The sequence below is a fragment of the Amphibalanus amphitrite genome, unplaced genomic scaffold, assembly GCF_019059575.1.
Source record: "Amphibalanus amphitrite isolate SeventyFive unplaced genomic scaffold, NRLGWU_Aamphi_draft 000524F_arrow, whole genome shotgun sequence".
Lineage (NCBI taxonomy): Eukaryota > Metazoa > Arthropoda > Thecostraca > Balanomorpha > Balanidae > Amphibalanus > Amphibalanus amphitrite.
In genome coordinates this window covers 67,386-95,069 of record NW_024882018.1, presented here as the reverse complement: position 1 = coordinate 95,069, position 27,684 = coordinate 67,386, and the positions used below count along the sequence as shown (strand labels likewise).

Below are 27,684 nucleotides of genomic sequence, written 5' to 3'. Positions count from 1 at the left end.
AGGTCGACAAGATAGAGGCAGTTTTATGGCTGCAAAATTCGGCCAGAAGAGGGCGAGGCGGCAATTTGTCAATCATTCGCGGGTAACAAACGCGACGGGTGGCATAAGGAATAGGCGTGACGAATGCCGCAAGGTGCATGGCACAATTAGGTAACTGATCTGATACCGGTTACTATCTTGAAGGTGGTTGGTAAAGTACCAAATGGAACGTTTAGCAAGTATAAAGGTTCACTCCGGTGAAGTGCTTGTAAAACGTTAGCTTGCGACCGAGAGTTGAAAAATAAAACGTACGAAACAGAAGCTGCAACAAATATGGAAAGAACGATTAACAAAAAACAAGCACAAGTCCACATCAAACTACCTAAAAATGGCGACCTAAACGGTGAAAGACGACCCAGAAGCTTACGATTAGAGCCGATTGTATCTGAAAACAAAGTATTTCAAACATGTATATTTCGAATGATGTCGATTGACATTGCACACAAGTCTGTGCAAGACGCCACGATAGAGAAAAGCCATCACAGTTGACCGCTTGTGACAAAGAGAGAGCATTTAAGAAACATGTCTCACGTACACCATAGCGTACACTTGTGATTTCATCGATCAACAATCACATTGGGAGAGAGTCTCCGCCAGCATTTTGCTGGTGATTCTTATTCACGGAATAGCGACAAAATAAAAACACCCGTCGTTACACGGTGTATAGAGAACTGCGTCGTTACGTACAAATCCAACGCGCCGCTCCACGCATACCATCGTGTCTTGATCGCACTACGCAACAAAGTCAGCACGTGACATACACCTGAGCATCTTCCGTACGAACCAAGTCCTACATAAAGCGACCTTCGCAGTTCGCATCTCATTCCAATCTCTCACGACCAATAAATACATTACATACATGCCAACTGAAATTCAGTCATTTAATTTAAATTATTTTAAGATACTTTGTGACGCTTAAGCACTGCGGGCTTCCTAATCCTTGAGATTTTTTACTTTTAGGCACTTACTTTTACCAAAACCGTAAACAAATCCGGTAAAAACATTCATCATACTGGCTATGATGTATAAATACAAACATAAGACCATATACAAGTCTGGCACTTGTTTCCAGATCCACTGAGTAACATTTGGAACGTACACTCCAACAATAGTAGTTGAAGCAGTTCTCTAAAATCATACGACAGAACACCTTTTTACACAACCCCTAGCAGCATCACACATGCTCGCCAGTACCGGCGCACACAAAAATGTCCTTTCTTGAGCTGCAATGCCCGTTCTCAATTCTCTTCAAAAGCCTACCCTCCCAAATGTCCATACCCCAAGTTTCCTAGCGTCAAACAAACTCAATGCCCTCGAACTTCATTGCTCCTTTGAGCGGAGTTTCCGGCAGCGCCACCTGTCCGTCGATGGAGAAAACTGTAATGTAGGTGTTTGTCCGGTTGGCGGCGCTGTCTTCCTCGGATTTCAGAGCGATAATCCACGTGTCGTCCGTGCCCGGGATGAACTTGAAACTGGAGAAGCCGTGGGTGGGGATGATAGGCCCCACCTCGCTCTTCTGTGAAACAGAGAACAACGATCAGTGATTGCAAGCAATTCATAGGCTGATTCCAGACATTGGGTCATAGGCGTCGCCAGAGATTTTCGGTTGGGCTTGCCTTCCTCCAGTCGTTACTCATTCATTTTACGTATCATTCAACGCGCAATGGTGCGATGAATACGATGGTGACAAGGTTTTCCTTGTAGATATGACTTGCCATTTCTTTTTTACAGAAAATTCAAACTTTTAAATCTTTGAACAAAAAAAAAAAAAAAACGATCGGTAGAATCACAATGGCTGCGCGTACCGACGCACTCTAGAGAGCCCCTGTGCAGACGCTCGTCGCTCATGATCATCACCCAGGAAAAGAGGTTAAAAACGCTCAGTTTAATAATCACCTTGCTGAAGCCTTCATTCACGCATGCATGCAGAGGTTCTACGTGAGATACATAGGGCTTATCCCAGCCGCCGATTGAAACTAAGTTGGGCTTTCGGCGGAGAGTGAATGTCGGAAGTGTGAATCGGAAGTAATTCATCTTTGCTCCAGTGAGAGGTGTTTTGTTCACACGAGAGTGCGAACAAAATGTTTCTCGTTTTTCGTGTGCAAGGAAGCGCTGCAAACGCGAAGAAAAGATGTTTAACGGAACCAAAATTTCGCACGGCATAGCGGCAAGGGATCCTTTGACCTTTAGCGATAGGCTTGGGACTTCCAGGCCATTTTAGGCCACTCATGGTCAGTGTGGGCTCTCAGAAGCCTGCTTAGGATCCTGAAGATCGGCGTTGGTCACCCCAAATAGTTACGTGTATGTGGTGCTTTAGGGCTTTCCGAGCCCAATGTGGGACCCTCAGAAGCCAGTTTGGGCGGCGGGCGCTAAGAGACCAGGCCCAGGGTGAGCAGGGAGCCCTCAAATAGCAGTGTGAACCCTGGAGGTCTGTGTCGAATCCCTAAGGACCTAACATAGGGACATAAGAAACATGTGCTAGGACCCTCAGAGGCACACCTGAGTCGTGACCCCTAAACTGCCGGCTTGGGCTCAGCAAAATCTCTCGCCTCAAAAGCTCGGCTGAGCTATCAGAGGCCTAAGGTTCTCAGAAATTTTTGAAAGTACCTATCCTCAAAGATCCGTGTGGCCCTTCAGAGGTCTACGCACGTGTAAGGTCCTCAAAGATCCCTGTATGGGCTCTCAGAGAATATGAACACCAGTGGGACTCTCAGAGGCCGGTTTGGGCCCTCTGAAAGCTTCTTAGAGCTCAGTGGAGCTCCTTCGGAGCCTGTGTGAAATGCAAGCAGTCATGAGCCCTGTGGCACTTGAACGGTACTTGAGTCTGTCGCAGACATTTGACGAGAGTTGAAAAAGGCCCGAAGATTTAGTGTCACACTTTGAACGCAAATTTTGTATCAGCACTTCAAAACTTATGAAAATCAGCTATTAAATGTAATACAGAACCAACTAGGAACATGAAATGAATCACAGTATTGACATTTCCGAGTCTGGAGTCGGCGTCTTGACGATGTTGGCGACTGCGAGTCCGACTCTGGCTTGAACGAGTCTGACCTCACAGGCATTCTCAGAAAGGTACCCCCATTTTTTCCCGACTCCAAAATCTCATCGGATCTGTATCGATCTCAGGGGGTGCCCGGTCCGAGGTTGGGGGGGCAAGCTGCCCCGCTTGCCCCCCCGTGGCGACGCTAATGCATTGGGTGCACGCACAAAAGGAGCATATGAGCACCTACACTACCGAATTTACAGTAATTCTGGCAAATTTTTCGTTTTGGAGCTACTAGATCTACGTTTGGAGTTGAGCATAAAACCCATATTTGAAACACGAAGCCCCAAATGCTCCGGTGTGAGTGCACGGTACAACCCAAACTTTGAAAGTAAACTGAGAGTTTAGGTCTGAAAGTAAATTAAAACAGTGATGGATTAATAACATGTCTACTATAGACTAGCCACCGCTCTCAATAGTGTCACGACCCTCGGCCTATACTACACATACATGGGATAATAAGCGTTTTTACCATAAAAAGATTGAGGTTGGCAAAAACCTATCTCTATGCCTCCCATCTCCCTGAGGTGCCTCCCAATCTCCCGACAAAGACGTCCATGTGCATTGAATCGTGTGTTCAGTAGCACGTTCGCATCTTCTTCTTCAATGCATCATGATGCGCTAGCACGAAGTTGCGACTGGATGAAAATACAAACAACAGCAAGTCACATGAATACGTGCAGCCACATACTTTTCTCTCGACATAGAGAAGTAACTATGTGGTGCAACAACAATGATTTGCGCTCTATAATGAAACGAAACAGGACACATTTTTAGCTAAGGTCCAAATGGGTCTATATGTCGTTTCTATGGCTGCCGCGTTCAAGCAAAACTTGATCTGTGACTGTATATTAACCGTTTTTCATTCTTATATCACATGGGACTTGTTTTGGTTCCTACATAAAATCATCATTCACATTAACTCGATATTGTGTCGTGACGCTCAGCCATCCGACAGCATCCTTTTTTAGGTAGAACCGATCGTGCACAAAGACCTTCAGCACGACTGCCCTACTTGGGAGGCTCCTCGCTAACACTGAAAGGCACGAACATTTCATGGTAAATCGAACACGAACATGAACATGATAAAAACGGTTAGAAACAGACGGCTGATTGAAACGTGTGGCTGCGAACCGAATCACTGGCCTTTAATTCCATTAATAAAATAAAAACCGAGTTGATGTGCGACTGCATACCACTGATGTAATTTTTTGCCACAATATTCTCTTTGACTTCGTATCAAAAGGAGACGTCTAGCTCCCAAAAACACCACTTGGCTAAGCCACATATGCCAAAACAATGTCTGCCTAAACTACACAAAACATAGCCAAATGTCGAACACCAAACCTAGGACACTAAGTGTTACGTGACGCACCTCGCCAACACGTCACACTCGTCACTAGACACGTCACGTTACGGCCAGTCACGAGGCGTGCCGCCGACGTCACACATCACAGGCTGGCGCTACTGAACCGTCACGAAGACGTCACGAGAAGCTGAGGCGTCACACACGACATGAGCGCATCTCTGACCGCGCCAAACGGCTTCGGACAGAAGCTGTGCAGACGGGAGAGGGACAAGACGGTACCGAGGCCGCTGTGCCGTTTTGTTTTGTGTGAAGTGGCTAAGTCTTACGGTGTGTGACTTCAAAGTCAAAGTGACTTTCTGAAGCTTAGTTGGAGCTCTGGGCAGTGTTATGAAGTTTGATGAATTCCGGTCAAAGTGAGGACCTTCATAAGTGACTTCTTGTGATTCTGCCTCAGTGAGGCGGACAAAGATCAGGAAACCAGAGCATCGAGACAAAACGGCAGAAAAGCAGCTGGAGTGAGTCCACGAAAAAGAGGAGTCACTAAACGAAGTTGCACAAATAAATTATGTAAGGAAAACTGACAAGAACGACTAAAAAAACATACGAAAGATCTACTTTTAACGTGATAAACCATCATCAGCATACCAAGAAGAACGGAACACCAAAGGAGCAAAGAAAGATTTTCTAGCAGCGCTTACTATTCAACGTCAAAATGTGTTTTCCTTCATCATCCTTCCTCTGGCGGCCTGACACAACAACAAACCTCAACGGTGTCTCTAGACCAACATCATCATCTCATACCATTCCTAGTATCTTCGGGTCTCTCTTCAGCGACTTCACGTCATCCAGTACCACTCAAACTCCTTACTCCCCTTCACGCTCTTCGCCGTACGCTTTTTCTTCTTCCCACTATGCCGTCGACCCCTGCGACTGCTCTGCGTTCGACGTCGCAGCTCTAGTGACAGGAGGAGTTGCTCTCCTGGGAGTGACTGTCTTCGTGTTCTTCCAAAACAATGCTGGGGGCGGCGGCGGAAGGGGTCGCAGCCTTTACGCGTCACCCCCACCTTTAGACTACCCGGGACCTGAACTGGCGGCAGCAGTTGTCGAGGCAGTCTGCATCTGGCAGAAACGCCAGGAGAATCACCACCAGCACCACACTAGAAGCGCTCGAGAATCCTCAGCAACAGCCATCCGCTTGGCGGCGACAACGCGAGCCGCTGCATCAAAGGCAAGATCGCTGTTCTCTGCAGGATATGTAGGAAGCGGTAGCAGTTACAGGCAGGGATGCGGAGCCGTGGAAATTTCAGACGGCTCCGGCTCCGGCTCCGGCTCCGGAGAAAAAAATCGGCTCCGGCTCCGGCTCCGGCTCCGGGTGAAATGTTATGGCGGCTCCGGCTCCGGCTCCGGCTCCGAGTAAAATGGTCCGGCTCCGGCGGCTCCGGCTCCGGCGGCTCCGGCTCCGACTCAGTACATCTCCTATGCAATCAATTAAATACGGGTGGAAGAAAAATTGGATTGGTACACGTAGCTTCTGTATTTGCATAACAACTAACATCTAAGGCTATTTTTCTCAACAGCACATGCAATCAGCGAACAGGGTATATAAGCACGTGGCGAAATATTATGACTATACGGCCGCGTTACTCTTTGCCATGACCGGCTCACCGCGTCCCCGCGCAAACGCACCTCGGAGAGAACTGGCAGAACAAAAGACTAGAAAGCATTGGAAAGGACATTGGAAACGCAGTCGCCGCGAATCGGAGTTCACTGAACCATCGTAAGCTGACACCCGTCTCGGCTGCATTGGGGGGTGGGGGTGTGGGGGGGGGGGGGGTAGGGTGGGGTGGGAAGAGACGGTGTTGGGAGTCGCAGTCCACTGCACTGGCTTCAAAACAATGGCCGTCACCTGATGACCGGTCCTCATGTTCTGGGGATGCAGTAGACGTGGGGGGGGGGGGGGGGAGAGGAGCAGACAGGAAGTTGATTGCGTACTGTGGGATGCTGGGGATATTCGGCTTTTTTCATTCACTTGATGGCCCATGACGTACTTACCATATGTTTTACTGCTTTATACTGTCAAACCGAACTACATAGGTCAATTATTTTTTTTCCTCTTCAAAAAATAAAAAGGAGCCGGAGTCGCCCCCTTTTTTGGCGGCTCCGGCTCCGGCTCCGGCTCCGGGCTATATTGTTTCACGGCTCCGGCTCCGGCTCCGGCTCCGGGCAAAATATGCCGGCTCCGGCGGCTCCGGCTCCGACTCCGGCTCCGGCTCCGCATCCCTGGTTACAGGGACGGACAGGACTACAACTGCCGATGTCTTCAAGGTCTGGAAGGAGCCACAGCGGGGTTCGCTGCCATTGCCGCTCTGCTGGCGCTGTCTCTAGCTCAGGCGGCCGCGGCAAACGGCAACGGGAATGGAAACGGAAACGGCAATGACATCGGTAATGGAAACGGCATCGGTAATGGAGACGGCAACGGTAATGGAAACGGCAACGGTAATGGAAACGGCAACGGTAATGGAAACGGAATCGGAAACGGAAACTGGAACAGTGATGTCATTGGCAACAGCATTGACAGCATCAATGGGAACAGTTATCATAACGACGCAGTGAACGGCGCTTGGTACGGAAACAAAAACGACAACGTCGATGGAAACTCTTGGCATCATGCCAACACCTACTCGTCGTTCTCTTCAGAGAACGAGCAGTACCGTGCTCTGTATCATCTCCTTCCTGTACTGAAGCTACTGTACGAGAAGGGAGGACAGCATGACGAACATCTCAGAGGTCAGTGTGTGGCGTATCGACTTTGTCAGCTGAACCGTGCAATTGCTGAAGATAGTGTGCGAGGGAGAGTTGCGAGGGCCAGCAAGACGAGAAAGGACGGGGCAAAAGATACATTGGCTACAAATGGAAGAAGATCTGCAGCTCTACCATCGCTTACAACGTCTGAATCAATGCCTCATCAGGGAAGCTATCAAGGTGGTAGGCAATCATTCATAAAACCAGAGGGGGCGAAGACACAGTTGCACACAAGAGCAAGCAAGTCGGTAGCGAGGACAAAAACATCAACAGGTGTATCAGAGAACACGGAGGCAAACGCCAGACATTATTCTACACCACCGTCTTCAACAACTTCACCATCCAAATCACACCCAGAAGGCAGATCATCAACCACAGAACCACGAGAGTCCCGGCCAAGAGCAGGACACTCGACATTAACAGCCGTTCGTCTAGCCAGTCTGCCGCTGTCCCATCTTTTGTCACTGGCTCATCCCGGAGCGGAGTTTGGGACGCTGTGCAGGGCCGCAGTGCGATCGTGGTCGGAGGAGAATTGTGGCCCAGTGCCGCCGGGGTGCTAGGAGGGGAGAGGAAAGGGAAAGTGGAATAGAAAGAGGGATAAAAAAAGAGGAAGGAGGGAGGAGGATTTGCGGGCATTCAGGATTTAAACAAAGCCGGATGGCAAGGAAGGGTGGTAAGTGGAAAGTGTGAAAAGGTTGTGATGACTAAGGCTTTAGCAAAGCCTTGTTCACCGTTGCCTTGCGATGCCTTTTAGTCAATGTCGATGTGTGTAAGTTGTCGATGTGGCTGAAGAGTGGGACATTGTCATTTCTTCAGAATGAACGGATATCTATGTAATTGTCTTCTCTTTCAACTAATAAAGCAGGTGGAGTGAGCATGACGACGACGACGACAAAATGATGACGACATGATGTATGAAATACGAAATGTATAAAATATCTTACATTTAACAATTGTGGGAGTCGAGAAACACATGCACTAATCGTTTTAGTTAACTAGATAAACAAGAACGAAATAGCTATCATTTAATAAACGAAACCGTCGCATATATCCCGAACCGCTTTCATGCTACATTTAATACACTCAGTAATAATGAAGCCATTCATCAAGCATTTACCACATCGATCGCCTAAAGCTATTACCGACCAAAACATCACGTAACATCTCAAACATTCCATCAAACCACTCATTACCTCCCTATTACCCCTACACACACACGCCCGACAACCAACGCACCATAACATCGGCACTCAAAGTGCGTCACTCGTAGCTGGGGCGTGATCAACAGAGCCGAACTAGGGACAAGGTCGACCCCCCTCCACCCCCCCCCCCCCCAGCGCGTGCCGGTATTGTGCACTCCGCGTGTCGACCGGAAGTCGGTGTCATTGTCTGCGAGACAGGCAGCGTCGCACAATATCACGGTACCGCCGCTGTCAGCTGTGATAATTCGGGGATGCTCGACAGCGTATTTCCACCTGTGTTTAATTTACCTACTCGATGTGCGCAGGTGGGAGCTTTCCAGCCTAAACATTTTGATACAGCACACAGCCTACGCAGTGTGCAGTGTCGAATGTATCTTATGACGAGACCAAAATACGACCTCTATGACACTTCAACGTTTGGTGGCGGTATTATGGGGCCATGAAAAAATACCAGCAGTTTTGGAAGCGTCGTGAAACTGCGCACTGCACTGTAAACTGTCTTGTTACACTGGCACTTTGCCGTTGATCATGCCATTTTGTTATAAATATTTGCAACTACTCGCCAGTCATATCCTCTCATGAAAGTCTGTTGCAGACTTCACTGCTGCTTATCTTGAAGTTTGTGAACGATTCATCAGCCCGCAGTAGGATAGTTATTATACGAGTAAACTAATTGCCTACCTTACCTTAATGTTCATTAACGTCTCATCAACCCGCAATTGTGAGTTGTCCTACCCTAACTTTCCCACCTTACCTTGATGTTTGTGAACGTCTCATCTGCCCTCAGTAGTATGTTGGTTCCTCGCCGCTCGTCCGCCATGTCATCGTACTTTTCATTACTGGCCCGCCGCGGCAGGAACATCCTGAGAAAAGAAAATAAGAACGTAAAATGTGACTGAAGAGGAGAGGGGGTTATGCATACATGGCTAGGGGGAGGGGGAGGAAGGGGGCGAGAGGATGAGGGAGAGAGAGGGAGTAAGGGAGGGAGGGGAGAGAAAGAGGAAGAGAAAGAGAAAGAGAAAGAGAAAGAGAGAGAGGGAGAGGGAGAGGGAGAGGGAGAGGGAGAGGGAGAGGGAGAGGGAGAAGGAGAGGGAGAGGAAGGAGGAGAGGGAGAGGGAGAAAGAGAGGGAGAGGGAGAGGGAGAGGGAGAAGGAGAGGGAGAGGGAGAGGGAGAGGGAGAGGGAGAGGGAGAGGGAGAGGGAGAGGGAGAGGGAGAGGGAGAGGGAGAGGGAGAGGGAGAGGGAGAAGGAGAGGGAGAGGAAGGAGGAGAGGGAGAGGAAGGAGGAGAGGGAGAGGGAGAAAGAGAGGGAGAGGGAGAGGGAGAGGGAGAGGGAGAGGGAGAGGGAGAGGGAGAGGGAGAGGGAGAGGGAGAGGGAGAGGGAGAGGGAGAGGGAGAGGGAGAGGGAGAGGGAGAGGGAGAGGGAGAGGGAGAGGGAGAGGGAGAGGGAGAGGGAGAGGGAGAGGGAGAGGGAGAGAGAGAGAGAGAGAGAGAGAGAGAGAGAGATGAGAGAGAGAGAGAGGAGAGAGAGAGAGAGAGAGAGAGAGAGAGAGAGAGAGAGAGAGAGAGAGAGAGAGAGAGAGAGAGAGAGAGAGAGAGAGGAAAGTAAAAATCGCATACCTATTTTTTCGATTGCCTACAAGAATGTGATTTGGGACTACAGATCACCATTCACCTGGATGATGTGGTCCGTGTGGTCCATTTTAAAAGTGAAATGTACTGCAAAAAGGTCGCCCTTAGAATGGTTATGAAACTATTACTACGCAAAATGGCCGTTAATTCATTGCCACCTAACTGCGGACTATGCCATCGGCCATGGTACTTGAAGCGTTGCTAACGGACAATGGTGCAACGTTGTGGGCTCACTATCAATTAGTTGAGTCATGCTATGGAAACAGTAGTCGAGTCCGGGACTACAGACGGTTTCTGTGATTGAAAACTGTGCCATACTTTGATTGGGCGATTACATGTGGACTTTACAGGCAGTAAATAGATGCATAATTTTAGCGTACTTCAACGCACAAAAATGGCACCGTTAATATAAATTTAAGGTCGCTAACTCCACTTATGCATAAAGCTGTGCAATGAAAGCAATGTCTGAAATCAGCTCATGCATGAGCACACCCAGTGATCGAAAAGTCGAGCCCGTCCTAGTTACAAATCAATTAGTACGCACCACAAACGAACTTCTAACATTGCATGAATATTCCGTGTCGTGACGCCTCCCAACATCACGCTAGCTCACTCTTATACCGTCAACAGCCTCCTCCCTCTCTCCCTCCCTATCCCTCTCTCCCCATTCTATGCCAAACTACGTGACTTCCCCTCAGTAGGGGGTGGGTCCGAGGGAGGGGGTGGGGGTCAGTCACGAAGGACAGAGCACAAATGCGCCCTGACCAAGCACCTGTGACCATCGTCCCACCACTGTCACTGTCGTGTCCGTGTGTTAAGCCATGATCAGCGCCTTGAGGTTACTGCCAGGACAGAGGGGAGGTGTAGAGAGAGGACGAGAGGAGAGATGAAGGAAGAGGACGAGGAATGAGGAGCGGGGAGGAGGGGGCCAGATGAGGGACAGAGGGAATCACGAAAAATACGGACGGAGGGAAACCATCACAGAAAGCTGACAGGAACGGGACAGGAAAATGGGCTGCAAACGGGGAACGAAGTTGGCAGGTGGGAATGTAAGATGTTTACATAGAGAAAAACATTGTCAAACAATGACGTGAAAGTCAAGTGTGAGGGCAAAGGAAGAGGATCTGAAGATGATTCGTGTTACATCAAATGACAATGCATCTTCAGTCATGACAGCACCTATTGGAAAGATAAACATTCAAGCAGCTGCTTCTAAACCACAGCCTCAGTGATATGCAAACAACGATGACAAATGTTTACATAGCGACATCGTTGACAAATTTAGAGACATCAGCAATACAAACATGACGAGCGAACGCGAAACAAGCCGTGAAAGCCTTAGCGCTCGAGGCTAAGGCTCGACAAGCTGTAAGTCTCTCGCCAATCATCACGGAAGATGTAAAACAGTGCATAAAAATTGTACTATGAAAAGTTGTCCATAATCAAGGTCGAAGATCGTTGAGGCTTCAATTCAAGTGTTACGATCTTTGAGAGTGGCATGGCCTTGCCTCATGAGTCACAGGTAGATATTAGTGCTCCTTGTTTAGTGCGCAAATCAAGTCTGACTAGTGACTAGGCCATGGTCACTGGTCACTGAATAAAACATGGGCGCAAGAAGGCCTCCTTGCAGCACACCACAGAAAGTGACGCACGGTACAAAAAAAGAGCGAACAATTAATGTGTCGAGTTTTTCAGACCACCAATCATACAAGGGCAACCGAGAGTGACGAAGGACAAACTTTTGAGGAAGAAAGACGATTGAACTAACGGATTTGCGTATCTTTACTTTTTACTATTGCCACGGTTCCAATTATCTTTCAAATTGATTGGAAGTCAGAAAAACCGGCAATTAATTTACCGGGAGTCTCACAAGAGTGTCGATCACCCAAAGCTAACGGGCGGTTTCGTTCCGTACCAAAAACAGCAGCTCTTTGCCTCAGGCGACAGCCTGAACGGTCACCATCTCCAGAGTCCAGAGGTCACCAACCCTTACTAGAAACACAATGCGCTGTATAGACCGCGGAAGCATACCGGAACATGATCAAAGATCAGTACATCGGGCTAACCGCATCGACCCGGATCTTGCTGATCGTCAAGATATGAGCATTCCAGACATTCCCAAAGTCATGAGACGCTGTTTGTGTTTGAAGCGAGCAAGAACGCTTAGAAACTGTTCATGACACTAAGTGCGACAGTACTTGTTTCTTTTTTGCCATTGATACTGATTTCATTATTCAGTAACTATCAAAAGCGTGTTTAATAGTAAAACAAATATAACCACCCAACTCACCATAACCTCTCGCTTTGCCCTTCCCTCTTACTCCGTACTCTAAACGCTACTCCTTCAATATCCGCACACTCTCCTTTCAATCACATCCTCTTCACCCTCTTCCGTCTATCCCATCTCTCCTACTCACCTTCCCACTCTTCCCCTCCCCAGACGCCCGTACGCCCGCCGGTTTTTGACTGGATTTCGGCCACGACTTTGGCCACGGCTTTGGCCACAGTTTTAGCCACGGCTGTGGCTTTGGCGCTCGCCCGGCTCGACCGCTGGCTCGACGGCCGACAGTAGCACGGGGTGCGGCGAAGCGAGAGGGGCGGATCCACGTGGAGGGAGAGAGCCAGCCGGGCCTCTGCCAACTGGGTGAGTGAGAGAGTGGGAGGAGTGATAGAAAGACTGCTTCTTGCGCCGGTTTGTTCTGATAAATTACATTTTTAAGTGAAGCTGTTTCTCATAATGTGTTCGTTTTTAGAGGGTAACTGCGCGTTAGGTAACAATTTGAACTCACCAAAGCCTTATTTCAAACTCCACACGCATTTTTTTGGTAAGCATATAGCAATGGTCCGTGCTGGAACTATGCTATTGAAACTCATAATTATAATCGGGGAAGGTTCAAAATTTAAGTTTTGAGTTTGCTTTAACCGTGGTGCCAAAATTGCGCATATGTACATTAACTTGATCTGGCTGCCGCAGAGCGAAACGCAGTAACTGAAGCTGGTCATGACGTTCCACTGCTCTACTGCTTTCCGTGTCACGAGCATTCAACTCTTGCTTGGTATCAGTAGGCAACAGCACAGAGAGACGACATGAACACCTTGAATAGACACCCAAAGTCTTACAACAGACAACCACGAAGCATAAACCAGAACGAAAACTTGCCCGTATCCAAACGCGACTATGCTAATGTGTTACGAAACGTTGGTGCAAAACTATACGTCATTCCAACTCCAAGACTCCAAGTTCAGCATATAGCACCTAACCTTCTCTGAATGGCAACGGAAGTGGCATTTTTAGGGCGGGTGCTTAAGAAACACGTTTTTCCCAGCCAGGGTGACCACATAGCCTTGCTTTGTTGATGTCACAGCCTGGGATTTCGTTGATGTCACGCGAGTTTACACGTCAACACCAACAGTGTTTTGCTGGCACCGTTTCAGTAGATAATACAAAGGCTAGCTCATGAAAGCCTGCGGGTTGTGCACGAGTGTAGACTGTAGAAATACTACGGGAAAGAAGAAGTCTGTAGTACTGGTCATGTAACCTTTTTTTAACACGTTAAAACTGGCCATTTTCTTCGGCTGGCAAGCGGAATTTAAGGCAGAATTCCCTGATACCTGTATCCAATTGCAACGATACAATCTAGCATTGGTGCAATTGGATATATCCACGATGTCCAGATCCGCTCACATCACATTTCCCAGAGATGAGGCTGGTAAACAACAAACCGGTTTTCAGCTGTTGGCGGATAGCTAAGAACGTTCATTGTTCAGTCCAATACACGTGAAACATTCCAAAACGCGTCCTTGCTTTAACTTCGCCTAGCTTTGCGTAGCGTAATGCATAACCAAACAGTATTTACGAAGACAATCAAAACCTGGGAGCGTTTTAATCTAAATTGCGATAAAATTTTACCCCTCCCCTGCCTCCTTTCCGCTTCGAACATGCTACTTTGCTTCTCAGCCAAAGCGCCACAAGTTCGCACATTCAACCAAGACCAAAATAGACACCGCCAAGCAGCTTCCCCAAAAGCCTAAGCTCTTCCTCACAACACCAAAATCAACAGCACATTCTTTCTCCAGTCGAATCACAAGTCATCATACAAGTCATTCTCGTAGCATGCTTTACAGCGTCTTCCTCTTTCCTGAACAGCTCTACACATGGTTCCTGACGCCCGCACCGCACACCCGCACGTTCAAGGTCAAGGTCATTGTGGGCGCGCTTTTGGGAGGCGCGCCAGGCTGGTAGTGGGCGTGTGGATGCCGTGAGGGGTTCATGGCCGGTCGTCTTCAGAAACGGCCCTCCTATGGCGTCAAAGACCCGGTGGAAAATTAGGATCGATTGGAAATTGGCTGTAATGGAGGCCGGACAGTGTGAGAGCTGATGCGTCAGCACATCGCTGTGATGAATTAGATGAGGTGGGCGGGTGTAGGACGTTACAATTTAAAAAGAAGTTGAAGACGTAAGCAGCTTCAAATCCAACTCCAAATTCAAGCCGCAGATTTGAACGCTTTGGCACAGACCAACTGTACTCCATGCCAGTTGAATATAAACAAATATCTGGTGACTAAACGAAACAGACTACCAAAATGAGGAATAAAATAACCGATTGTGGCCGAGGTCATTTTCCCCCAAAGCCCCCCCCCCCCCTACTCAAAGTGGCTCGTGCCTCTGCTAATACACAGAACCTAAAACAATCTTCTTGTTTGAAGCCACTCAGAAACTATCCCATACAATATGATTGCCTATATACTGCTAATGCTGACTATTCTATGTTTACAGGCATTGCTGGCCCGGGCCAGCAGAAATCTGAGTGTGAACCTGCTGTAAAGCCATCTTACAACTCACTGCCAGACAAGCACGTGATAGAAATAGACACCAGCATGAGGCTCAGGTGAGTAGAAAAACGTACGCAACGGTAAGCTGTAGACCATTTAGGCATTTATTCTCAATACTTTTTCAGAATCAGGTTTATCAAGTGTAACATTTTGGTGATTCAGAGATAAAAATCTAGGATCGCAAACGCATTTAGTTATAGTTGAACAATTTGGATTGTAATACAGTATGAATTGCAATCGGCCAATGTTTTCTGTTACAGCGACCGACACTCACTGACAGCCTAAAGACAAACTAATAACTTTTTGCCGAATTTAACAATGACAGAACCATGTGTAGGTACCAAAGCTGCCAACCGATTCAAACAGGTTTTGCCTGAACCTCAATGAACGTCCACAATACAAAGTGTACCATACCCTGTCGGCCGTCAACATTTGATTTTTTTTCGGTATCAGGCTAAACAAAACACCTTTTCAAGTGATCCCGGAACGCTGTATCACTCCTTTTACTGGTGTGTTTTGAACCAAACCCATTCCGCATACCCCAATGATAAAGTTGCCATTCAATGCATTGCCGCATTGACGAAACGGATAATGGACGCGTTGCCTTTCGGCCAGAACCCTAGCCTAGTAAATGAAGCGGAAGGGGAAAACTGGTATGAGCTATTTGCTGTGCCATTTCCATGCCTCAACGCTCCCCTTTTTGTTGCAAAAAAGCCGGGCTGATGTTGTCACTTATTGTAGTGACAATGACGCACCTATGTTACCCCGAGTTCATGTAGTCTGTTTATGGTTAGACGATAGAGAGCTTGCGTTGCCCACCGTACATTCAGACGGATCAACTCGAACACGAAAAATTAAATATTATTAATCTGACGCAGAATCTCTAACGTTATTTTTCTCCTTCCACAGCCACCTGGCACCACTGTGCGTGCTTCTCTGCCTCACCACACCAACTGCCGAGGCCGTCAAATACTTCTGGCAGCTCTCTGACGTTCACGTCGACGGCGACTACACTGCCACTGCCGACCCGAAGGCCTGGTGTCACTCCGACACGACCGGCGCGGCGCGAGAGGAGTGGTTCGGCCAAATCGGCTGCGGCCTTCCGTGGCGCACAGTGGAGTCGGCCGTGGACTTCATGAAACGTCACATAGGAAGCCCCGAGGCGATCCTCTGGACGGGTGATACGGCTCCACACTGGCCCTACACAGACTGGTCGGAAGTGTTTCCGAAGCTGCGACGTGTGAGCTCGATGCTGCGAAACGCGTTCCCCGATGCGCAGATTCTTCCGGCGATTGGGAACCACGATGCGTATCCGAGTGATCAGTTTCCTGACGACAACGGCACGTATTATCAGGAGTATCTCGAGCGAAGCGGTTGGGGAGAGCTGCTTCCAGAGGAAGCCCGCCGCACCTTCCGTCGCGGAGGTTTCTATGCCGTGGATGTGGGCGAGTATCGCGTCATCGTGCTGAACACTGCGCTTTACTACACCCGCAACAAGAAAGTTAGCGAGGCGGGAGACGACCCCACCGGTCAGATTGCCTGGCTGGCGGAGGAACTGAAGACGAGAAAACCGACCATCGTCACCGCGCATCTGTCTCCCGGCTTCCCGCACTGGAGTATCTACACACCGAACCTCTACACCAACTACAACTACAAGCTGCACAAGGAGCTGAACCGTGTCGGTACCCTGGAGCAGCGCATCGCTAACATCTTCGGCCACGAGCACATCGACACCTTCCAGAACGTCTATCGCACCGACTTGCCGTTTGAGAAGCACACGTACGCGCTCAACACCTACTTCATGGCTCCTGCGCTGATGCCTGGCACACTTGACCAGCGCATCAACCCAAGCGTTCGACTGTACGCTCTTCTTCCGGACAAGCTCAATGACTACGTCCAGTTCCACTTCAACCTCGACGCTGCCAACAAGGCCCATCGCGAAAACCCCACCAGCGTGGATGACTCCAAGTTCTGGAACGTTACGTATCGCCTTCGCGATGCGTACGGTCTCCCTGACGCCAACACACGCTCCATGCATCTCCTCTTCAAAGAGATCAAGGAAGATGACAACAAGTTCCGCAAGTACTGGAATTTCAACGACGGGCTGCATGGCGATGCGCCCGCTTGCAACGCGACGTGCAAGAAGCAGCGCCTTTGCCAGATGAGTGCCCAGGTGCATCAGCAGATGACCGACTGCCTCAATGGTTCTGGTCAGATGGTGGCCTCGCTGGTGCTCGTGGCGGTCACTGCTGCTGCCGCGCGAGTCCTCGGCTAGACGATGGTGGGTGTCGAGTTGAAGTGGAGGGAATGGTGTCGCTGGTGTGGGGAAGTCCCAGCGATTGAGTGGTGGAATGAACAGAAAAGTGCGACGCGTTATTGGTGTGTTTTGGTGAAAAGCGTCAGTAAAAAAGATCAGTGTGGGAAGAGAAAGAAATCATTTCCGCAGTTACATACGTCCTAGCCAACGCAGCGGGTCTCGATGAGAATCTCAAAGAGTGGAAAACTTCCAAGGGGTGTGCCCTTGATGCTAACTGCCAATCGATTAGAAGGAACCGAAAACCCTCTCCGACAAGCCCATTTGATGTTTATGATGGTGCCGAAATCGAAAAGGGCGCCATGGCGAGGGTGATTGCAATTAATTGCGACAGTATGTTATCGTTGACTGACTGCCTAACTTCATAGTCGTGCCTTGAATAAAAAGTTTAGCACGTTCAGCTTCTGTGCTTCTTAAGCGATGCTTAGTGTTTCCTTGTGTGACAATAGCGGAAATTCATGAATTATGGATTATGATTACGCCGCGTAACGCGCCGCTTTTGATGACGTGTATTCGTGTGTATTGCACAGGTAATCGTAGCACCGCAACCTCACTGTTGCCAGGCTTCTGTCACCCTGCAATGAAGTCATTTCTATGAGCCAACGGTGCACAGCTCACAAGCACAGTAGCTTGGCAGTCCGCCAGAAAGTAATGCGCCGCCTTTCCATGAAATCCTAAACCACAGTGTCAGATGCCTTGAAACGTATGATGCTTACCCGATAAAGCACTCGGCTCAATGTTATCGTTGCTCTCTTCGGCCCATTGATGTATTCTAGAAACTCAGTCTTATGCTTAAGAATGTGTATCGAAATTGTTATCAGCGTACATGACCTTTAGCAACCAGCCAAGACCAGACGAGGAGCTTTCCATAGAGGAGCTTTTCCATAGCTTACCTCCAAGAAGCTTTCCATAGAGGTTGATTTTGCAGTGTTTTGTGTGCATTTAACAATGGGTCACGTCAAACGCTTCGTTGTTTGAGTGCACTGAATCGGAAACAAACATCGTCACATGTTGCACGCTTTGTTCATAGATAGACAACGACTGACAGTTTTCATGTGCATTGTACAAACCCTTGGCCATGTGACGAAAATACATGAATAAAAACCAGACATCGGTGTTTAGACTTGGATGGACGATGAAAAGAAATGATTGATTTGGACGTGTCTGGTTCGATACGACATGAACATCAATAGTTTTGAATGTCTGACTGACGTCACTCAGCCAGCCAGTAGCGGCGGAACACTTTCAATTAAGGGGGGGGGGCACTGTCGACTTTTGGTCCCATTCTTTCCATGTGACGCCCATAGGGCTAATGTTAAAATGCCAAAATCAAAGGGGGGCACGGTGCCCCGGTGCCCTCCCCGTTCCGCCGCCTATGCAGCCAGCCAGGAGGTCATAAAGGACTGACATCATAAACTATGGTAATTTGTCTAGAAGGTGCTCAGGGTGTAACGTAAAGACACCGGAATCGTTTTCATGCGTTTTGTTTAAATTTTCATAAATAGTTCGTTCCATGCCTTCAATTAACCCACGAGCCGCTGGGGGGGGGGGGGCATAAAGTTTCCCCCCCTTTACGTTTTGTGAAATATATCCGAAACCTGATGAGCTACGAACGTGAAACTTGGTATAGCTTCAAATGAATACCTAGGCAATGTTTGAGGAAAGTTTGGTGGTTGTAGCACCTAAGATGACGTCACAGTGACGTCATAAAGTTTTGTCGTTTTCCGATATGGACCGTTTCTGATGACGCTGAGCATGAAACTCGACTGTAAATGAACTAGACAGCACCTGCTGTCATCCTAAAACATCTTACTACACTTCCATCTAGTTTCTGACCAATAATCGGCCCTTTATATTCGGTCCCATATATGTGCTGTATCGTGAGGAATATGAGAGTCGCAAATCTATAATTTCACTTATGACGTCACTGTGACGTCATTTCAAATGGGATCGACACCAAATTTAGACACAACCTCGGCTAGGTATTCAGGAAGATGTGTGCAAAGTTTCGCTTCTCTATCTCTTCGCGTTGCGACGATATCGTCGCAGAAGTAAAGGGGGGGGGGCAACTTTATGCCCCCCCCCCCCCCCCCCAGCGGCTGGCGGGTGGCGCGGAGGCCCAGCGGCCGCCGGGTTAATTTCGTTTGAACTTATAACATAGAACTGGTTGCACACTTTTAACGCACATGTCCAAGTAAATGTTAAATAACTGCTTAGCCTTTCAAGGAAAACAAACGATATACCTACTGATCAAAAGATGATGATACAGACGACTGGAGAAAAAAGTGGCCTCCTAACCAGATAACAGTGGGTGTACTTTTTGCGAGATCGGGCTTCAATGTTATTCACCATTGTCATGTTAAGGATTTGAATTTTGAAACACAGCAGTCACTTGTAGTATTCCTGCTCGATTGTTAACATTTGTGCCATGATAACTAGCGAGTAGCGACATCTCTGGACGCTGCAGTCAAACAGCATACAGATGTCACCACAAAACCTCGTTCACTAAACCTGTGACTAAACCAATGGAGGTCCACAAACCGACTCATTTCCCGCTTATAACACACCTCTTACCTGGCCTCTAATCCACCCCCCCCCCCTCTCCCCCTCTACCCGGCACACTCACCACTCTGTCCTGGCGCGTCTCTCTCTCTCCCTCTCTCTCTCTCTCTCTCTCTCTCTCTCTCTCTCTCTCTCTCTCTCTCTCTCTCTCTCTCTCTCTCTCTCTCTCTCTCTCTCTCTCTCTCACTCACTCACTCACTCACTCACTCACTCACTCACTCACTCACTCACTCACTCACTCACTCACTCACTCACTCACTCACTCACTCACTCACTCACTCACTCACTTTCCCTCCCTCTCTCTGTCCGGGCGTGACTCTCTCTCTCTCTCTCCCTCCCTCTCTCCCCACCACTCACCACTCTGTCCTGGCGTGACTCTCTCTCTCTCTGTCTCTCTGTCTCTCTGTCTGTCTGTCTGTCTGTCTGTCTGTCTGTCTGTCTGTCTCTCTGCCTCTGTCTGTCTCTCCCCCTCTCTCTCTCTCTCTCTCTCTCTCTCCCTCTCTCCCTCTCTCCACCACTCACCACTCTGTCCTGGCATGACTCCACACGGCGGCCTCGTGTATCAGATACCCGGGCGGCGTGAGACCGGCCGCTGCCACCAGGGCCTGGTAGGCCGGCCTCCAGTCTATGTGCTCCACCCGTCCGTCACAGGTGACCCGTTTGACGAACTGGGGGTTGTGGTTGAGTACCTCGCCCGTCTCTGTAATCGGAGGGAAGGAAGTTAGGGGGTTAACAATTTTAGTCGGAAGGCAAGTACATAGCTGTCAAGTACATACGTGTACATACCAGGCAAGTACAGGTATAGTCACTCTGGGGTTTCCCATCTAAATACAATAATAAGTGTACAAAGAAGGACCCCAGAGAAGTGTCCTGGCTTCTGCAAAGAGTCTCGATAGCGATCATCCGGGGAAACTCCGCCGCTATCCTCGCCACAGCCCCTCCTGAAGCTGGTCCCCATCACCTCGGGTGCGTCGAAGGACGCACGTCTGGCCCGGCAGAAGAGTCTGACTCAGCCGTAGACGGCGAAGTAGCTCCACCGGCTTCTTCATCAAAATCCAGCGTGTTTGGCCAGCTCATCGAGGATGGGAGAAAGCTAGCCCCAAGCGACTTCGAGGTTCCATGGGGCGAAATATTTGGTGCAAAACCAAAGCACTGACGGAATATGAGTGGTAGTGTCTAATGTGTCATCGATATGTGCTTTTATAAAATAATGTGTCATCGGAGTGTACAAATCCTTATAAATCCAATCCAAATTACTATCCTCATTCCTCGAGAATCATTGCGCATTTTAAGAGCCACGGCATGTTATTCCCATTACCAACACTGGATAGCTCACCCATCACCACACAAGGAGGATTCTACCATTTCCTTTCTCCAACAAGCGCAACTGTAACTGACGGTTACCATATCCTATCAGTCGGTCGGGTGTGCAGTCTCTACTGACCTGTAGTCCACTCCTTTCCCAGACCACCAATGTAGAGATGGTTGTCCTTGACCGTCATCCACTCGCCTGGGGGTGACAGACCAAAGGTCATTATACAAAGGCCAATGTGTCAAAGGTCAAGGTCATTCTACAAAAGTATTTCAATGGATATCACATACAAACGTCGTGTAAGGGGAAAATATGTTTAATTAGGACCCAAAAACACGAAGTTCTACAATCGCCAAACACATTAAGCCCCTCTTTCGATTTGTCTTCTTTACGCCTTCAGAAAATGAAGCAGATAAACTCAAACTCAATCCCAGCATGTCATCACTCTCTGAAGCAGCTGAGGTTACAGCTAACCCACACACCTTTAAATCCTTTGGCGACTTGACCATCCCCGTCTGCCAGAATCAGCCAGGGTACGGCCTTTCCATTGGTGAGCTGGTACACCACCCCGGTACGGTCGTCAACAGAAAGTAGGTGTCCGCCGAACGAGACCAGCTCGGAGAGCTCCATGGCGCGACCACCCTGGGTGGTAGAGGGTTAAATGTCAGAGGGTGTTCAATGTGGGGCTGCGACAAGCTTCTGTGGAGGTCAGGAGATGAGAAAAGAAAAATCAGACCGCATCATAACCCGCGCCCTGCTGGGGGGGGGGTGTTTGAACACCCCCCCTTGTGGTTTTTCGCGAATATCTCAAAAACGGCGGCGCGGAGCGCCGCCGTTTTTGGTACACCTTATCATACATCAATTCTACACATGTTGTGAAAATTTCAGACCAAGGTCATTCAAGGTCAGGTCACCAGGTCACTTGAAGTGACCTCACCTCATAAAAACTTTCAATGTCTGTCATAGCTACACCGAGTGACCGATCGCTTTGAAACTTTCAGCGATTGCTAAGAGCAATAGCATGTACAAAATGTATATCTCAGAATTTTGATATCGATGACCTAAGGTCAGGTCAATTTTGCGACCTCCCCATTATAAGTCAATGGGAGAAAATTGAAATGCGCCTCTTTTGGATGAAAGACATTATAAACACTCCCAAACACCGAATTACATGTGGTTTAGACACACTGAACTTGAAAATGGTGTCCGTGACCCTTGTTTATGCCCTGAGGTCATCTTAGGTCACGAATGGTATCTAACAGTTTTTCGCAAATAAATTTTGATAGAGGCATGCTAGAGCGATGAAAACACCTTAGATGTGTTCAGCTCGACGATACGGATCGACTGATATGCAACATGACCCTTTCCGGTCAGGTCATGACCTTGACCTGAGGTCAAATTTTCAAGTTGACCTTTCAAGGTCAAGTTATAGTTCATTCGATGCGTCTTGACGAGAGGAACACGATGCCGGTAAAAGTAAGCTCGTACAAGGCTTGGGTCAAAAGTTATTGCAGAAAAACTGTTTTCGAAAAAATCGGCTATTTTTGCAGTTTTTGCCCCCTGCAGGCAAAACCGTTGACGTTAGGTCAAATCTGAGAGAATTACTCAGAAAGGGCGTTAATAGGGCTATCGAATGCGCTTCTCCGCGGCGCTGTAGCTCTATTGGTTCCCGAGTTATGCGTTGGCTTCTTGAAAATTTTCGACATTCGACCTGGAAATCGGCGAAATTTTGCCTTCAATGACCTCTGGTGACCTGACCTTTGACCTGACCAAAAAATTGACCGAAGTGATTTCGTCATTATTTTTTACGCTCTTTCGAACGCCGCCTTCCGCGTATCGCTACGTGGCCCAGGAGCCGAGTTACAAGGGGGGGGGGGTGTTCAAACACCCCCCCCAGCAGGGCGTGGAAATCCAGGACCCCCAGCAGGGCGCGGGATAATATCCTGCTCACTGCTCAGGCAAAAGTAATGCTAACTTTTGCAATAACAATAAATAACAATACACACGCCAAAACTATGTTTTCTGTTGTGATATAGATTTCGATTTAGGTGACCCAATGCATAGCAGCCACGTAAAATTTTCACGAGCAGAAATCATGCAAACGCAGCATTATCTATCCCTATTTCTGCAATAGAAACTTCAATATGTCAGCAAGATTGTTAAAACGCACAATCTACCTTAACCCTAGAACGCCTAGGGGGGGTTGTATCAACCCCCCCCCCCCTGAGGTTTTTTCGAAGTGCACGCTAAACGGCTTGTCGTAGCGGGCTGAAATTTTCAATACTCTGTGGGGCAACCTTTGCGCATCTTTTGCCGAAAAAAATTGATCGGGTCATGTCAGGTCACGGAGTTATGACGTCATAAGAGGTACAGCCTCCGGCCGGATTTTCACAAACTGAGTGCCAACGCCCGAGGTTTCCTGCCGGTGGTACGGACATCGGTTGATGGATCGTGATGAAACTTCCCATGCATGTTGGGGCAAGTATTGGCTATCATATGGTATAAGAAATTTGACCGGGTCAGGTCAGGTCACGGAGCTATGACGTCACAAGAGGAACAGCGTCCGGTACTATTTTTGAAAAGCGCCCGAACCACTATTTTGCTAATTCTTGTCACCTCAATGGGAATATGCAGCAATATTAGCTTCTATAGGGAGCAAATGGACCTCCCAAATCCAAAAATACAATCAGATTTCAAAAATTTAAATTTTGATTTTTCAAATTTCTGCCGCCGACTGTGACCTTGCCGACTTCCGGCGCTCCCAACGCGCCATTTTTAGAGCTAGGGGAACGAAATACATACCAAACGATAGAAAATTGATCAAGGAACACGATAGTGAAGGTTTCAAGTCGATATCTCCCACCGTTTTGCCGCAATCGCCGCCGAAAGTTGAAAAAAGTCTATTTTTCCGAAAATTTGACCTTTGACCGGTCAAAAGTAGGTCAAATGTTGACCTAGGACCAAAAAATATACCACCAATCGCGAGATCTCGTTGAGAGCAATCCGTTGGTTTTTTCCGCTAAGCTCTACGACCTTCCGTTTCGAAACGCCAGGGGGGGGGGGTCGTAACAACCCCCCCCCCCCCTGGTCGTTCGTGTTATGAGAAATGGCCTGGTCGTGCGACGGTTAACTTGATAAACCAACACGGGTTCAGATCACAGAGGGTGTACTACTGTACTAGGGTGGTTCATGGTACATACGACCTACCTGGCGGTCAGAGGGCGTTGCTGGGCGTTGGATCAATGAGATGAGGAGGGTTGAAGATAAAAATGACACCCTGAACAGGCTTTTAAGTTAGGAGAATCATAATTGATAGTGTTTCAATTGACACAGATACACCATACTCATCTTCCTATTTTCATGCAATATCTAATTCAATCCAGAATCAACACAAACACGATTAAATGAGACTAACTTTCTGGTAAAACACAAGTTATTTGATTTCTTCTTACTGTTTTACTAAAATCAGCCAAATGTGGTTGATCCTCACACCAACCACACCTTGCATTTTCAGCAACGGATTGGTTACACTTTCCTCATTTATGGATTTTCTCCTTCCAACACCATTCCCTCGGTTTCTATCCCCCCCCCCCCCCCAGACAACTCACATTTGCCAGTGACGACTTCACCGTCACATCCTCTTCATCCCAGGTCAGCTCCGCTGCCGGGGGTCGCCCGTCGTGACGGTGATGCCACTCCAACCACCCGTGTCGCAGGAGACTGATCCAGCTCGCCTCCCGGCGCGAGGCCTGGTCTAGGTCGGTGATGACGGCGATACGGTAACGGGAGCCCACGCCGCCCCGGCCCGGGAGCGGGCGTGAGAGGGGGTAGCTGCTGTTACACCTGAAATGGAGAGGGAGAGTTGTGCAGAATTCCTACTGGTGCTCAGAGTCAAGGGGAGTGAGCGGAATCATAGTGCAAAACAGAGTTACAAGTTGGAACCATTCTTAAGTACTCCTTTAGATCATTCCCAGCCACCTGTTTCGTATAGATATATGTACTTTACTGCGTGACATCCCGCAGCCCTGGAGCATCGATATTTTTCACCAAACCTCAACCTTTTCTACACTGATAAATGACATCGCTAACCATAGTTCCAACTAGTGTATCGATACTGCTCATGCATCATTGTACATCGATATCGATTGTACATCGACAATGTGATACTGCTACCATTTCTATGACCAGTATTCTACCCTCTTGACCTGGTGCTTATCAATCATATAAACCATTCCCTCACCTAGTCTGAGCCGACTTGCCCCAGACAGTTTGAGCGACAGTCATTCCACCAGAGCTGCGCTGGAGCATAAGATACAGCACCACGATACCGCCGATAATTCCCAGCGCCACCACCAGGCGGCTCTGCAGTCGCACCGTCGAGTTACCTGCGGGCAGCACCAGATGGCAGGGCAGGTCACAAATCCGATGTCAGTACTAAGGCGTTAGTACGATCGGCCGGTATCTTTGCGGAATTACGTTTGTCTTAGTGGTCCAAATATCTCATGTTCTCCGTTTTACAAATTCCATAGTCCATTTACATATTGAATGGAGGTAGGAATGATTGAAAAAAACAGCCAAAAACAAAAACTCAAAGCAAATCACCTACATCACTTAGAGCACAGTACAGCAATGTATCACACAGTAGATCACAAGTCACAACAGGATGCTACATTGACAAACCTATACACAACACTACTAGTCAAGTTAACATTACTTCAAAGCCCACCCAGGCCCAGCACCCCACACTCACCCATTTTATATGTGAACGAGGCTGACGGCGGTGGGTTAAAGATGGCGTTCCTCCAGTCCTGCATAGCAGTCTCGGAGGCCTGCCGACTGGGCGTCCGTTCCAGATCCAGATCCACAGTGGCAGAGGAGCGGGAGGCTGCGGCTACAGCCTCGCCGGGTTCTGCCGGGTCAGAGCTTCGAGGTCAGAGGCTATTGATGATGATTTGCAATAGAATGTGTCATGGAATTAATTTGTCCCTGTCCTAAGGAAAAAGAAATTACCAGCTTATGAATATGGTCACACAAATTTCCCTTATGGATGTTCAGACAATGGTGAACTAAAAAGTGAAAGGAGGTGTTCTTCTATTGTGTGTTAAATGTTGCTTGATGCGAGGATACTAATTGCTGAGCTTGTATTTCCTGACATCCATAGCAGGCAATAGGCATAACAGTGATAACTGATAAATGATAGGGAACTTAGCTTGTCAGCGGAGTGTGAACTGTGAAACTTCACCTTGTGTGGTTTAAAAAAAAAACATTCTTATGCCTTATTTTTTCATTGAAATGCTAGGATGCATGGAAAAGATGAAGTTTCCTGATTTTATGACCATATGATTTTATGATTTACCTATTTTATGAGTTATGTCATCGCCCCGCCCACTCCAGCAGTTGATTGGCTGATCAAATTTTAGTTCGGCACCTCATAGATTCCCCAACTGAGTTGGGACGCCAGTGAAAACAGGGCACCCGAGGGCATATTAATCACGTGACATTTGGAACTTCGGTATTGGAACTTCTTCCCTTCCGTGGGTCTTTTACATGCTAAACGTCACATGTGAATTTCACGAGCCTTGATCAAATCGCCCCAGGCCCGTTTTCACCGTCGTCCCTGAGTTGTGAGGAACACAAACAGGAAAAGAAAAGAGTACCTATCACTCCTGTCATCCTCCAGTCCCAGTCCCAGCCAATGGCAATAATCGCTAATTATTGGCGATTATTGCCATTGATTATTGCCATTAAAGGGACCCTCCCACCTTAACATTAGATTTGAGTTGAGATAGCCAAAATGGGGTCCCTGGCTCACAATTACCGGTTTCGGCACTCACAACATCGAGAAATGCCTTAAATCGGAAATATTGAATTTCAAAATTGCAGCATTTTGATTCAGAGGGGCTAATGCTTAGGAATACCCCTCTGAATGTGTGACGTCAGCGCAGATATCTAACGATTTTTAAATGTTTGACTAAAACGTTTTGTAGCACGCGGTGGTATATGCTATTTGCGCGCAACATCTGCCGCAAACGCCGCACTTCTAAAATAAGGTCGCTAGAAACAGCGGAGATCCCAAAAAAGTAAACAAAAGTAAAAGTCTAATATCTTGAAAACCGGTGAATATTTTTCGATGAAATTTGGTAGATATTAGTTTTCGCTCTTTCTGAACCCAGCGACATCACTTTCATGCCAATTCATAAACTTTTTTGAAGGTGGGAGGGTCCCTTTAATGGCCACCTACCTACCTCACACACAAGGTTGTTGTTGTTGTTGTTTTGGGTTAGGGCGCGTAGCGGCTTGGCTCTTTCGTCCAACTCACACACAAGGGTGAAAATGAAAAATGAAAACTTGACTCATTGACTGAAATCAAGGCACTGAAATAAAGCAAAACTTTGTTGACGTGTGTGCTCTGATTGAAACATGTGCGCAGGCATGAGTTTATCAAACATGCAACCAGATTCCTATGAAGAAGCTTCCATATGAAGTTTTTTAGCTGATACGGTAAAGGGAATGCCGGGCACAGCTAGAAAGGAGGGTACGTCGTTCTTGGGGCTTCTGGTAATTGGGATGATGATTTCGAATTTCACATTAGCTCTGATTAAAGGTTGTGTATTCATAAATTTGAGGCGGGGTGG

General features: G+C 48.0%; 2 protein-coding genes across 2 annotated transcripts; one reads left to right on the top strand and one right to left on the bottom strand.

Moving 5' to 3' along the window:
* Nucleotides 1-436: 436 nt before the first annotated feature.
* On the bottom strand, nucleotides 437-27,469 carry LOC122393214 (soluble calcium-activated nucleotidase 1-like). The gene is made up of 9 exons (XM_043389041.1): nucleotides 27,295-27,469; nucleotides 25,800-25,958; nucleotides 25,290-25,434; nucleotides 24,658-24,892; nucleotides 21,532-21,691; nucleotides 21,182-21,247; nucleotides 20,260-20,437; nucleotides 9,153-9,261; nucleotides 437-1,555 (listed from the first exon to the last, which is right to left on the bottom strand). The coding sequence occupies exons 2-9, from the start codon at nucleotides 25,861-25,863 to the stop codon at nucleotides 1,334-1,336; spliced, it is 1,179 nt and encodes a 392-aa protein (XP_043244976.1). The 5' UTR covers nucleotides 25,864-25,958; nucleotides 27,295-27,469; the 3' UTR covers nucleotides 437-1,333.
* On the top strand, nucleotides 12,469-18,284 carry LOC122393213 (acid sphingomyelinase-like phosphodiesterase 3a). The gene is made up of 3 exons (XM_043389040.1): nucleotides 12,469-12,672; nucleotides 14,806-14,917; nucleotides 15,771-18,284. The coding sequence occupies exons 2-3, from the start codon at nucleotides 14,907-14,909 to the stop codon at nucleotides 17,134-17,136; spliced, it is 1,377 nt and encodes a 458-aa protein (XP_043244975.1). The 5' UTR covers nucleotides 12,469-12,672; nucleotides 14,806-14,906; the 3' UTR covers nucleotides 17,137-18,284.
* Nucleotides 27,470-27,684: the final 215 nt, after the last annotated feature.